Here is a 14,747-nt window from a genome sequence, read left to right on the forward strand (position 1 = left end):
GTGTGTGTGTGTGTGTGTCTGTGTGTATGTGTGTGTGTGGCGTGTGTGTGTGTGGCGTGTGTGTATGTGTGTGGTGTGTGTGTGTGTGGTGTGTGTGTGTGGTGTGTGTGTGGCATGCGTGTGTGTGTATGTGTGTGTGGTGTGTGTGTGGCATGTGTGTGTGTGTGGTGTGTGTGTATGTGTGTGTGTGGTGTGTGTGTGGTGTGTGTATATGTGTGTGTGGCATGTGTGTGTATATGTATGTGTGTGTGGCGTGTGTGTGGCATGGGTGTGTATGTGTGTGTGGCGTGTGTGTGTGGCATGGGTGTGTGTGTGTGGTGTGTGTGTATATGTATGTGTGTGTGGTGTGTGTGGCATGTGTGTGTGGCATGTGTGTGTGTGTGGTGTGTGTGGTGTGTGTGTATATGTATGTGTGTGTGGTGTGTGTGTATATGTATGTGTGTGTGGTGTATGTGTGTGTGGCGTGTGTGTGGTGTGTGTGTATATGTGTGTGTGTGTGTCTGGTGCGTCTGTGTGTATGTGTGTGTCTTCCTTCACACCTGCAGCCTTGAGCCTCTGCAGGGAATTTCCAGTTTATGTTGCCAGTAACTGGAAGGCAGACTCTTTTTTGTATTCTTTCCGGGGCATAAATTGCAGCTGGTGATGAAATGTATTCAATCTCTCTCACTACTAAATCACATCGGACCACACAAATACTTGGCCTAGGTAATCCTATTAGACGTAAACCAAAGGGGCAGGCTTTCCCCTAGATGGATCATGAAGATGCAAAACCGTGGGGTGAGCGGGCGGGGTCACCCGAAAGTGAGAGGCACTGCCATCTATTTTCCCTTCCCTCTTAGTGATAACATGAAGGAATTGTCCCGAACAAGTGCGTTTCCCTTCGGTAGGCCTTGCTCAAAACATGTCGATCAGCTCACTCTATCACCACATCAGAGGAAAACGCTATCATGGGTGGCTCCGGCAGAGCATTTGGGTCCGTGGTGATTTTGCTAAGAATCTCTGATGAAAGGCAGTGAAGGCTCTTAATTGCGTATTTCCTGTGTACTCATCCCTCTTCTCCAAAACAAATGACATTAGCTTTCTGGTTTTTTTTTTTGTTGTTGTTGTTTTTTTGAGATGGAGTCTCTCTCTGTCGCCCAGGCTGGAGTGCAGTGGCACTATCTCGGCTCACTGCAACCTCCGCCTCCTGGGTTCAAGCAATTCTCTTGTCTCAGCCTCCCAAGTAGCTGGGACTACAGGCGCCTGCCACCATGCTCAGCCAATTTTTGTGTTTTTAGTAGAGACAGGGTTTTACCATATTGGTCAGGCTGGTCTCGAGTTCCTGACCTCAGGTGATCTGCCTGCCTCGGCCTCCCAAAGTGCTGGGATTATAGGCGTGAGCCACCACGCCTGGCCTAGCTTTCTATTTCAACCGCACAGAACTATCCATACGTGTCAGCAGGGACCTACTTTCCTTCACATTAGGTTTTCACAGTCTATTCCCTCTGCCTGGAATACCTACTCTGCCTTTTCTACTCCGGCTAGGTTGGCATATTTGCAGGTTTCAAATCTGCCTGTCATATTCCATCCTCAGAGCTTTTACCATGACTGCTCTGTCTGCCTGGAATGCTCCGCCCCGACATTTCCACATGGCTTGCCCTTCATTTCATTCAATCTCCACATTTCCACTCAAATCCTACCTCTCGGCGATCACTGTCAATTGCCCTCCACCCGAAGACCACCAGGATCCCACCTGTAGTGGAGCACTTGGGGTTTATTGCTGGTTGCAGTGAAGGGGAACGCACGCCATGGGGCACTGTGGGCGTATCAGTGAGGAGGTGTCAGAAAGAAATTGTAGGGTTTGGGCTTGTTTCTGTCTAGTTCCATCACAGCCACAGAGTGGCCTTGTCTGATGTTGATGTTCTGTGAAACTGTTTATGTTCAACAGGAGAGCACCATGGGCCTGCAGTGAGTGCCAGGCCAAGGCCTGGACAGCAAGAACTGCCTTACTCTTCTTCACCACTGAATCCTTAGTGCATAGAACAGCAGCTGCGGGGAGGGTGGCAGGTGTGGAATGAAAATGTATTGAATGAATCGATAAAGTCTGTCCGCCTGGCAAACTCTTACTCCACATTCAAGTGCCCAGACAGAAGACCCTATTCTGGGCACCGTCCCTGACTCTCCTGGGTGGACCCTGATCTGGGCCCGGGCTGTGCCTGCAGAGTCTCACTAGAGCGGCTCCTGTGAGTCATGTCAGGGTGCTCTGCAGCCAGTCTCCCCACTGTGCTGCAAATGCCTTGAAGGCAGAGACACATCCCTTCCCTTAGAATCCCCAGTGCTAAATACAGAGCAGGTGCCCCATAACTTTAGTGTGACTGACAGACCAGCTGCAGGCCCAGCTCTGCTGTGTGAACTGTGCCTCTGGCAGGGGCTCCAGAATTCTGTGTGTGTTCCCTGAGAGTATAGGACCTGTGGGCCACTGGGTGGGAAATAGTTCAACAGGAGAAGCCCAGGCCCCAGCAACCAGAGGGTATGTTTGTGAGTTTGTGATTCTCAGGGACACCTTCAGGGCCTGAGGACTTTGGCCCCCATGTGGGGCCTCTGCAGTGTGACTCCATCTGGGCCTGGCTCCTCCTCAAAAAATGCCCCCAGCCAGGAGCGGTGTTTCACGCATGTAATCCCAGCACTTTGGGAGGCCAAGGCAGGCGGATCACCTGAGGTCAGGAGTTCAAGACCAGCCTGGCCAACATGGTGAAATCCCACCTTTACTAAAAATACAAAAATTAGCTGGGCATAGTGGCACACGCCTGTAGTCCCAGCTACTCAGGAGGCTGACATGGGAGAATCGCTTGAACCCAGGAGGCAGAGATTGCAGCAAGCCAAGATCGCACCACCGCATTCCAGCTTGGGTGACAGACTCTGTCTCAAAAAAAAAAAAACAATGACCCCATCCCTCCCCACCAAGGCCCAGAGGAGGCTGATGGAAGCCCACAGGTTTCAGGAAGGGCAGAGGAAGAGGCAGTAAGAGCCCAAGCACCACCAAAACGGGCCATGGGCTGGGGGCGGAGAGGGAGGAGGGACCTGGTTATCTGGCTCTATTCTCACAGCAACCCCTTAAGGTGTATACAATTATTATCTTTATTTTACAGATGAAGAAACAGAGGCACAAAAAGGTTAAGTAACTTGCCTAGAGACACACAGCTAATGAGTGGCAAATGGGATTTGGACTCAGGTCTATCTATCTAATCCTCAAACCCACGTCCTGGACCCCTGCACAGACTGCCCTCCCTCAGTCCTCTGTGTGGCCTCAAGAAGGGTCTGGACATTCAAGTTTAAAAATCCATCCAAAGAATCTATGGACCCAGTGGTCTCTGGAGTCAGTGTTCTGAGGCTCAGAAGGGCCAGGCAGGAGGGAGCCGCCTCTACACAGTCCTGAGCAGAGTGGGCTGTGTCCCGGCACAGCAGGGGAGATCGTAGAGAGAATTCCGCCCTGGGCCCTGTTTAAGTGGGACCTTTAGGCTGCCGGTGCCATGACCACAGGTCTCAGATCTGCACGATTGGCTGTGTATGGAAAATCTTCACTCCTTGCGGCCTTGTCCTTGGCAGAGAGCACCGCCGCTTCCTCTGATGGCCACCAGGGGGAGGCGCTCCCCTGGGAACGGTTTGCAGAGGAGCCTCACCCCACACGTGCCTTCCAAGGTACCCAGCACCAGCCGCTATCCACGGTTACCTGCAGGCCCAGCTCTGCTCTGAGGAGGGAGGAGTGGTTGCGATCAGGCCTTGTCTGCATCACGTGGCTGCCTCTTTCTTTTCTTTCTTTCTTTCCTTCTTTTTTTTTTTTTTTTTTTTTGAGATGGAGTCTCACTCTGTTGCCCAGGCTAGAGTGCAATGGCACAGTCTCGGCTCACTGCAACCTCTGCCTCCCAGGTTCAAGCGATTCTCCTGCCTCAGCCTCCTGAGTAGCTGGGATTACAGGTGCGCACCACCACGCCCAGCTAATTTTTGTATTTTTAGTAGAGATGGGGTTTCACCATGTTGGCCAGGCTGGTCTTGAACTGCTGACCTCAGGTGATCCACCCACCTCGGCCTCCCAAAGTGCTGAGATTACAGGCGTGAGCCACCACGCTCAGATGTGGCCTCCCCTTTCAAAGAATAACCCTCAGTGTGTGTGTGTGTGTATGTGTGACTGGGGAACACACGGGCTCAGTCTGTTATCCTGAGAGGAAATTCATAGTGAAGCGTAAAAGCCCCTGAGTGGGCTGGGGACAGTGGCTCACACCTGTAATCTCAGCACTTTGGGAGGCCAAGGTGGGCAAATCATTTGAGGTCAGGAATTCAAGACCAGCGTGGCCAACATGGTGAGACCCTCTCTCTATTAAAAATACAAAACTTAGCTGGGTGTAGTGGCGCATGCCTGTTGTCATAGCTACTTGGGAGGCTGAGGCAGGAGAATCGCTTGAACCTGGGAGGTGGAGGCTGCAGTGAGCCGAGGTTGCACCACTGCACTCCAGCCTGGGCAACAGAGTGAAACTCCATCTTTAAAAAAAAAAAAAAGCCTACTGGGTTTTAATGAAACCATCTCTCCTCTTTTACCTGAATGAAAGCAGACATGGGACTTTCTACAGGTACGGCAGCCTCACAATTCAGTGCTGGACTTCCAGCCAAGACGGCAGAGTGGGCTCACGCTGTGGCCTCCTCTCTCTGTTCCAAACACACAGCAATCAGGAATAAAACAGAAAAAATGATGAACGAAAGGACATAGTTGGGCCCCAACCAAAATGGCTGTCTCTGTGTACCAGAAGCAGACCAGAAATGCAAATTGGTGAGTGGGGCTGGGGGCCTGCTGGCCTCGGGGTCTGGAAATAGCAGTAGCTGCCAGACGCAGAGCTCCTGGTAAGGGAGTTAAAGTGCTCCATGCTACAAAGGGGCCAACAGCCAGGTGTCTGGAAGCCAGGGCTCGGGGAAGGTTCCCTCTGCTTGTGAAAAGAATCGGGGGTGGCGGGGGTGGAGTGGGGAAGCCAGCTGTCCACAAATAGCTTGGGGCTTGAGTTGTGGGAAGATGAGGACAGATTCTTGACTAGATGCTGAGACAAGCCACCCTCTGGCTACGTGCTTGTAGCTGTGATGTCCTCATGCCACAACAGAGTGGAGCCCTGCAATGCTATTGTAAGACCTGGTTCTCAACTGGGCCTGAGGTCCTAGCTCAGGATACTTGGAGACAGAGTGAAAAACAGATGTAAAAACAAGGTGGAAAATCCTCCAACTCACTGTAAAGTTATAAGCCAAAATAGATGAGAAACAATGGTAAGAAAAACAGTCAACAAGGCCGGGTGTGGTGGCTCATTCCTGTATTCCCAGCACTTTGGGAGGCCGAGGTGGGAGGATCACCTGAGGTCAGGAGTTCAAGACCAGCCTGAACAACATAGTGAAACCCCATCTTTAGAAAAAAAAAAAAAACAGCAAGAAAGAAAAACAGTCAAATCACCATGTGGAATATGAATTCACTGCAGATTAAATTAATTTTGTGAAAGTCTTACAAAGAATTAAAAATGTTTAGGATGCCAAAAATGGCAAATGAAGGCTTTAATATCCATTGGAAATTAACAGGACATAAATGAAGGCAGATCAAAATGAAACAAGAACAAGTAGATGTGAAAAGAATGAATCAGAAATCTTAGAAATAAAAAGTTTGTTCATTAAAAAAAAGCTCAGTAGACAGAATAAATGACACAAAAAGAGAATTAGTGAGTTAGAAGACATTACTTAGGAATTAACATGAATACAATACACAAAGATTAAAAATATAAAAGCAGTTATGAGATATGAAGGACAGCTTGCATGAAGGACTATGTATAATAGGAGTTTCAGAGGAAGAGAATAAAGGGAATGGCAGTGAAAAATATATGAGGAAATAGTACCTGAGAAATTTCCTTGGGGAAATTGCAGAACATCAAGGGCAAAGAGAATAAAACCTTACAATAGACCTGAGAAAAAGACAGATTACTTAAAAAGTAACTTCTGGACCTCAGCAAAGACTGAGGCTGGGGATGAGGGAATAGTCTCTTCAAAGTGCCAATTGGATTTTTATACCCAGCTAACTTACAGTGGAAATTTAAGACAAAAGGGGTCATTTCAATACATGTAAAGCGCAGCCCCTCATTGAAAGAATTATTATAGGATATACACTTTAGGAAGAAAAATGAACTAGAAAAAAAGGGGAGAGCACATGAAACACTGTTAAGCATAGAAATAGATAAAACGTTGATAAATTTAAATGAGCATTGACTACAACAGAAACTCCTTTATTATTTATTTATTTATTTTTGAGACCAAGTCTCTGTCACCCAGGCTGGAGTGCAGTGGTGTGATCTCGGCTCCCTGCAACCTCTGCCTCCCGAGTTCAAGCTAGTCTCATGCCTCTGCCTCCTGAGTAGCTGGGACAGGCCTGGCTAATTTTTGCTTTTTTTTTTGAGACGGAGTCTTGCGGTGTCCCCAGGCTGGAGTGCAGTGGCGCTATCTCGGCTCACTGCAACTCTGCATCCTGGGTTCAAGGAATTCTCCTGTCTCAGCCTCCTGAGTAGCTGGGACTATAGGCATGCACCACCACGCCCAGCTAATTTTTGTACTTTTAGTACAGACGGGGTTTCACCATGTTGGCCAGGATGGTCTCAAACTCCTGACCTTGTGATCTGCCTGCTTTGGCCTCCCAAAGTGCTGAGATTACAGGCGTGAGCCACCATGCCTGGCCTAATTTTCGCATTTTTAGTAGAGACGGGGTTTCACCATGTTTGTCAGGCTGGTCTTGAACTCCTGACCTCAGGCGATCCACTCGCCTCAGCCTCCCAAAGTGCTGGGATTTACAGGCGTGAGCCACCATGACTGGCCAAAAACTCATTTAAACTTCTCATTTTTATTAAAGATATACATACACATGTTTTTAGAACTCAAATAACTCTGCAGGGCTTATGTGGGAGCCAGCTTCTGGTCTGGCCCCAGTGATCCTCACCTCCTGGTGCTCATGCCCTTGCGTCACCTTTCCACAATGAATAGAGCTGATCTGTGTAACCGGTAAGGTGGTGCAGAAAATAATGGTGTGTGACATCTCAGCTTAAGTGACGACAAACATTGCAGCTTCCACCAGTTTATTATTATTGTTATTATTTTTGAGATAGAATCTCGCTCTGTCGCCCAGGCTGGAGTGCAGTGGCATGATCGTGGCTCACTGCAGCCTTGACCTCCTGGGTGCAAGTGATCCTCCCGCCTCAGCCACCTGAGTAGCTGGGACTAGAGGTATGCGTCACCACTCCCAGCATATTTTATTGTTGTTTCAATCAGTTATTGTTATTTCAATAGTAATAGAGAACTGATACACTCACTTATGAACATAAATACCAAAGTCATAAATAAAATATGAGCAAAATGAATTAACTAGCCTATTTTTAGAGTTTAATACTAGAATGTAAGAATGTTTAACTTAATTTATGAATACTACTCACCATATTAAAAAATTAAAGGAGAAAATATTGATCATCTTAATAGATGCAGAAAATTCGTTTGATAAAAAATTATATCCATTCATGGTAAAACTTAACCAAATTTGGAATAAAAGGAAGCTTTCTGAACATGATAAAGGTTATCTACCAAAAGTCACCAGCAAACAAACTCACATGGCACAAATCTTTTTTTTTTTTTTTTTTTTTGAGATGTAGTCTTGCTGTGTTGCCGAGGCTGGAGTGCAGTGGCGTGATCTCAGCTCACTGTAACTTTTGCCTCCTAGGTTCAAGTGATTCTCCTGCCTCAGCCTCCTGGAGTAGCTGAGACCACAGGCACCCACCACCACACCTGGCTAATTTTTGTATTTTTAGTAGAGATGGGGTTTCACCACATTGGCCAGGCTGGTCTTGAACTCCTGACCTCAAGTGATCTGCCTGCCTTGGCCTTCTGAAGTGCTGGGTTTACAGGTGTGAGCCACCACACCCAGCCCAGAAGCATTCTTTTAAAGTCAGGAGTAAAACAAGGATGGCTACTCTCATCATGTCTTTTCCACATTGGAGAACTTAGCCTATGCAATAATATAAGAAAAATAGGTATAAGAATTGGAAAGGAAGAAATCTAAATGTGGCTAACCTCAAAAAGATAACGTTGAGCAAAAAATCACTTTGTAAAATGACATGCAGAATGTGATACATTTTATATATAGTTTGAAAACATGATGGATGTGTAGTTACATATATTTTATATAGTATAAACATACAAGAGAAAGATAAATGTCAGAATTCCATAGAGCTGGGTGTTGGGTGCTTGGATGTCAGATACGTTAGTGTCTTTACATTTTTGTTTGAAATATTGTAGAAGGAATAACAATCCAGATTTATGTAACTTAGTTAAGAAAGAATGGCCTCTGAGCTCCTCGTGTGTGCAAATTTCATGATTCTAGGGTTCTTGGCATCCCTGTCCTGCTATACTGTGAACTCCCTGACCTTAGGGGCATTGTCTTTTTTTCCTCTTTATATTTCTAGGGCCTAGCATGGTATATATGTTCAACCTGTGTTTGTTGACTGACTGACTGAGTGAATGGAGAAAGAGGGAAATGCACAAGAAGAAGGAAAGGAGGAGGATGGATATGAACTTTGAGACAATTCTTTGACTGCCTGCATCTGACATGGACTTGTATGGAAAGAAGCAGATGGGTTTGAGCAAAGGTAGGGAAATTAGCTCAGCTGGACTTCAGGCATGATTAGAGGGAGAAGTCTAGGATGTTTTGTGAGCCTCCCAGTAGAAGGATGGTGTTGATGGCATCGCCACCTAGGTAGGGACCCCAGAAGGACATGCAGGTTTAGGAGGATAAGTGCTGTCTAATTTTAGACAGGGCTGTGAGACCTCCAGGTGTAAACATCCAGCTTGTACTAGGATATGTAGGTCTAGCGCTTGGGAGAGAAGCTGGGGCTAGAAACGGCAACTCTATTGTTATAGGAGAAAGGTGATAAGTAGCATGGTAATCCATAAGCTTCTCCAGGGAGAGTGGGGAGGATGAGGAGAGGAGGAGGCTGCTGACAGAGTTGTGGGGAGCATCAACATGTAAGGACCGGGCAGAGGGAAATAACTCAGGTGAGGAGGCTGAGATGAGAATCCAAAGAAGTAGGAGAAGAACAGGAGAGGCAAGGAAAGAAAGCTTCAGGAGAGAGTGAGTTCAGTGGGGTCAGATAAGGAAAAAAGATCAAGAAATACAAAAACTGAAAAGTGTCCTTTGAATTTGGCAAACGGCGGTCACTTGTGACCTTTGCTGGAAGAGTTTCATTAGAGAAGTGGGAGGAGAAACAGGTCGTGCTGTGTCATCAGTGGTGGTGAACTAAATGTAAGTAAATGCACAAGACTGAATCTCGAAACCCACTTTTTTTCAGATGCCTGGCCTTGAGGGGTGGAGAGAGGTTGGCCAATGAGATGATGGGGTGGATTTGCGGAATAGGAGATAGTTGACTCAATAAACTAAGAGAAGGAATCTGAAGACAGATTTAATTGTGGGAGAGGCCAGGTATGGTGGCTCATGCCTGTAATCCCAGCACTTTGTGAGGCCAAACCAGGAGAATCACTTGAGGCCAGGAGATCAGGACCAACCTGGGCAACACAGTGAGACCCTTATCTCTAAAATAAAAAATTGTGGGAGAAAGGGGAGATAATGGATGAATGAGGTTTTGGAGGAAATGGAAGAATGTACAAATACCAGCAATACTGATTAGTCCTGCTAATACTGGTGCTAGCAAACACTTACAGAGCCCCTACTATGCGCTGAGAGCTTTTCTAAGTACTTAACATACATTTGGCTCATTTAATCTTTTTTTATTTTTAGACAGAATCTTGCTCTGTTGCCCAGGCTGGAGTGCAGTGGTTCAATCTCAGCTCACTGCAACCTCTGCCTCCAAGGTTCAAGGGATTCTTGTGCCTCAGCCTCCCGAGTAGCTGGGATTACAGGTGCCTGCCACCACGCCTGACTAATTTTTGTATTATTATTAATTTTTTTTGAGACGGAGGCTTCACTGTTGTTGCCCATACTGGAGTGCAATGGCATCATCTCGGCTCACCGCAACCTCCGCCTCCCGGGTTCAAGCGATTCTCCCGCTTCAGCCTCCCAAGTAGCTGGGATTACAGGCATGCACCACCACACCCGACTGATACTGTATTTTTAGTAGAGACAGGGTTTCTCCATGTTGGTCAGGCTGGTCTGGAACTCCTGACCTCAGGTGATCTGCCCACCTCGGCCTCCGAAAGTGCTGGGATTACAGGCGTGAGCCACTGTGCCTGGCTTAATTTTTGTATTTTTAGTAGAGACAGGGTTTCACCATGTTGGCCAGGCTGATCTCAAACTCCTGACCTCAAGCAATCTACCCGCCTCAGCCTCCCAAAGTGCTGGAATTACAGGCGTGAGCCACCGCGTCCAGCCTAATTTATTCTTTCTAACAATCCTATGAGGTAATTGCTATAATCACCTCATTTTACAGATGAGGAAACTGAGGCACTGAGAAGTGAAGTAATTACCATCATTACCATGTATTGAGCTCTTTCTTTTTTTTCTTTTTTTTTTTTGAGATGAAGTTTCACTCTGTCACCCAGGCTGGAGTACAGTGGTGTGATCTTGGCTCACTGCAGCTTCTGCCTCCCGGGTTCAAGCGATTTTTCTGCCTCAGCTTCCCAAGTAGCTGGGACTACAGGTGCACACCACCATGCCCGGCTAATTTTTGTATTTTTTTTTTAGTAGAGACGGGGTTTCACCATGTTGGCCAGGCTGGTCTTGAACTCCTGACCTCAGTTGATCCACCCACCTCAGCCTCCCAAAGTGCTGGGATTACAGGCGTGAGCCACCGTGCCCGGCCGAGCTCTTTATATTGATAAGGTACTACACGAAGAATTCACAAGTCTTACTTCTGACAACTCTGCAATGTATTCAGAGATGAGTTTTACATAGCAGGTAGAGCAAGGACACGGCGAGAGGCAGTGAGAACACAGATGGAGAGTTTGCCTCAGTCTCTGATTCTGGAGGGAGGGATGGATGTGAGTTCAGAGATGGTTGTGGACTTCAGGGAGGGAGGGGGAGAAAGCAGTAGGAATTTGAGGCAGTTCAGGGCAATGGGTTTGATTTCTTTGGTAACGTAGAGAAGGAACACATTTATTGTAGAAAACACAGGTAGTGATAAAAGAAAATAAGAGTATTTTAATATCAAGCCCTTGTCACAACCACTCTTAACATTTTGCTATGTTTCTTTCCAGAACTTTTTTTTTCTGAGACAGAGTCTCGCTCTGTCTTACGCACGCTGGAGTGCAGTGGCAAGATCCTGGCTCACTGAAGCCTCCACCTGACCAGTTCAAGTGATTCTCCTGTCTCAGACTCCCGAGTAGCTGGGATTACAGGCACACGCCACCACACGGGCTAATTTTGTATTTTTAGTAGAGTTGGGGTTTCACAACTTTGGCCAGGCTGGTCTCGAACTCCTGACCTCAGGTGATCCACCCGCCTCGGCCTCCCAAAGTTCTGGGATTACAGGCGTGAGCCACCATGCCAGGCCTCTTCCAGAACTTTCTTTAAGAATCCATATGCGAATGTATATGCATAAAAGAGAGAGGTCAGTCCTTCCTTCTGATGGAGAGGATAAGAGTCGAAATAAACAGACCCAGAAGCTGGGGGTGGGGTGGGAGTGGGGCCTTCTGGCATCACTGAGGGGAGCATTTAGCAGATGGGTGCCCAGTGAGTGGCCTAGTTGTCTGAGGAAAATGGTGTGGGGTTTGAAGACTCCCTTTGTGTTTAGAGCGTGTAGAAGACCAGCCCGCAGGTCCCTGAGAGAGGATATAGGAGAGATGGAGGTGAGTAGCTATGACTCCAAGAAGGGGAAGGGGCTGGACTTTGTCCTGCCCCCACACCTGTGGGTCAGCCTTGGGACCCTCTTTGACCCTTGGAAGAACCCACAGGAATCGATGGAGCCAAGCACCTAGCCTGCGCCTTTACCTTTCAGGCCTGTTCTCCAGAAGCAAGATCACTGCTTTGACGAAGATGGGCTCCTGCTGTCCAGGCCCTTCACTTAATGATGTATTGTAAATCTTTTTCTATTTCATTCAGTGTTTGCTGTGCATCAGAATGTTTGGTGGCCATTCCATTGTGGATGGACCCTGGCTTCTTGCCCAACTGCTTATGTTGGAAATGCCCACCAGACTGGACCTCCCTGGAGACCAAACCCAGCCCATCTTGGGAGCTGGCCAGTGCCACATCCTCCCCCTCTTGCGGGGACCAGCTGAGTCAGTTGCTCCATCTCGCACCTCTCAACATCTTCCTGTGTGGCGCTGGGCCACCTGTGGAAGCCCTGGCATGCCTTGCTACCATAGCTCGCAGAAGTTATGGAGAAAAGGAGGCCCACACAGACTGAGAAAACACCAAGGCGAGGGCATGGCTGGGATCCCAGTGCAGGAGCCCCGTTCTTCTGCAGTCACAGTCTTGGCTGGACTGAGCCCTTTCCTCCCAGTGTTTGGCTTGGATGCTAGACCAGTTGAGTCAGCCGTCCTGGCGCACTCTTTTGAGCTGAAAGTCACATCCAGATGGGGCTCTTGCCAGAAGGGTAGAATTATCAATCTCGTCTTCCCAGCGCCCTCTCTGAAACTAGGTCCCAGAACGTGTCCTGTGGGGAAGTGGGCAATGATAAGCCGTAGGAGCTGACATAGGTCAGCTCTAAGTAGCACAGAGCCTCTCTTAGTCACCCAGGGTCTGGGCCCTCAAGTAAGAGGCACTTCTCTATGTGTCCTCAGATTCTTGGGCTTGAGTGTGCACCTCCCAGAGGATGCCAGATAGACCTGGTTGGAATCCCAGCTTCGTCACTGGCCAGTTGGGTAACCTTGGCCTTACCTCTCTGGGCCCTCAGAGATGAATTATTCTCATCTTAAAAATGGAAAATGTTGTCTGAGCTTATGAAGATAAAAAGGTCAATGCATGTAAATAGAATAGGGCCTTAAAACTGAAATTTCCACTAGACACTAATATGCACCATAGATGTGAAGACCCAAAGTGAGAGCCCGAGTCACCTTATGGAAGATTTTCTATGGAAATGCCAAAAGATCTGATTCAAGACTTTGAAACCCCTTTCCCACTTTGAGACTCTGAAAATGTAGACAGAGAGGTGATGGGAGGATGTCGTATGGCGGATGTCCTTGAAGAAAGCTGTGCTGCGAGTCCCATTCTGGGGACAAGCGAGCTCCTGCTCCCTTACCTCACACTTGGTAAGGGTGAGTGTCTGTGGGGCAGCTTCTTTAAGAGTCTAACATGAGGCTGGGCGCGGTGGCTCATGCCTGTAATCCCAACACTTTGGGAGGCTGATCCGGACAGATCATGAGGTCAGGAGTTCGAGACCAGCCTGGCCAACATGGTGAAACCCTGTCTCTACTAAAAATACAAAAATCAGCCAGGCATGATGGTTCACAACTGTAATCCCAGCTACCCAGGAGGCTGAGGCAGGAGAACCGCTTGAACCCAGGAGGCAGAGGTTGCAATGAGCTGAAATTGTGCCATTGCACTCCAGCCCAGATGACAGAGTGAGACTCCTTCTCAAAAAAGAAAAAAAAAAAAGAGCCTAACATGAGACTCCTACAACTGGGGAGTGGGGTGGCCTGGGGTCTAGTTTCACCTGGGAAATCTGGAGGGTGACAGGAGGGCTCACCAGCTGCTCTGGTGGGGCTGCTGCCACCTCACTGGGACCAGCCTGCACCCTCAGAGTTTTTTCTGGGTTAGGGAGGCAGGAGAGTTTCTTCTGAACAGACGTAGGTCCCATGGTGGAGACAGCCTGCAAGGACTCCATGTCTTGAGTCTACGTAGAGGGATCCTAGTGGGAGAAGGTTGGAACTTTATGCCCAGGGGCTGAGGATGGGGTCTCAGATGACCACCTGAAATGAGATTGGACTTGAGACACATCCACAGATTAAAGAGGACTTTGGGAGAAAGGCTGAGCTGGCACTCAGCCGGTAACTTGAGTGGAGGGGGTGTAAAAGCACTCCATGAAAAAGGCAAAATTTAACATCTGCCCGCCAAGACAGTCTGAAGCCAATTCTATGGTAACTGGCTCGGGGAGGCCAGGTGGAACGAGAGAGAAGACCAAGCCCTCTCCATTGTCTCCACCGGAGGTTCCCAGCTGGCCAGGCCCAAGCTGGGGGAAGAGAGAAGGATGCAAGGTAAAAATAAGCTCAGAGTTTTGGTGAGTACCTCACATTAAGTTCCAATTTCTGCCTTGAGACCGTGTTTGCAACTAAAAGCAACCACAGACTATTCTAAGCATGAGCAGAAAAATCTCAGGCCTGCTGCAATTGGCATCCAGGCTGGGGAGGGTGTCCCATTCGGAATAATTATGATGCAAAGAAATAGCACACTGGTTACTTAAGGCTCAGCAGCTTGGCAGCTGGGACACGCACAGCAATAGCTCTTTGTCTCGCTGCCCCACTCACCTGATGGTCTTTGGTGCACAGACTACTCTTTCTCTAGCTCATAGATTATTCCTTGAAGGATGTGTGTCTGAATATCAAGGTCAAGTTCTCTTAGCAAACACCACTTCTTACCACTGATTATCTTGAGCCTAATTTCCCTCGAAGTCAGATGGGCCGGGTGTGGTGGCTCACACTTGTAATCCCAGCACTTTGGGAGGCTGAGGCGGGCAGATCACCTGAGGTCAGGAGCTCAAGACCAGCGTGGCCAACATGGTGAAACCCTGTCTCTACTAAAAATACAAAAATTAGCCATGGCTGCA

General features: G+C 48.0%; 1 protein-coding gene across 2 annotated transcripts in view; it reads left to right on the forward strand.

The window, feature by feature from the left end:
* LOC116479913 (uncharacterized) overlaps nucleotides 1–12,680 on the forward strand; it is a 26,443-nt gene extending 13,763 nt beyond the window's left edge. The window contains exons 2-3 of one of the 2 annotated variants that reach the window (XR_004251157.2): nucleotides 8,499–8,681; nucleotides 12,086–12,597. Coding sequence is in view for 1 of the 2 variants with exons in the window: in XM_032171808.2 (XP_032027699.1) it covers nucleotides 12,086–12,676 (591 nt within the window). In the remaining variant the exon portion in view is untranslated. Of the gene's footprint in view, nucleotides 1–8,498; nucleotides 8,682–12,085 lie in introns of both variants that reach the window. The other variant, XM_032171808.2, reaches the window with a different exon arrangement.
* Nucleotides 12,681–14,747: the final 2,067 nt, after the last annotated feature.

This window comes from Hylobates moloch, unplaced genomic scaffold, assembly GCF_009828535.3.
Source record: "Hylobates moloch isolate HMO894 unplaced genomic scaffold, HMol_V3 SCAFFOLD_13, whole genome shotgun sequence".
NCBI lineage: Eukaryota > Metazoa > Chordata > Mammalia > Primates > Hylobatidae > Hylobates > Hylobates moloch.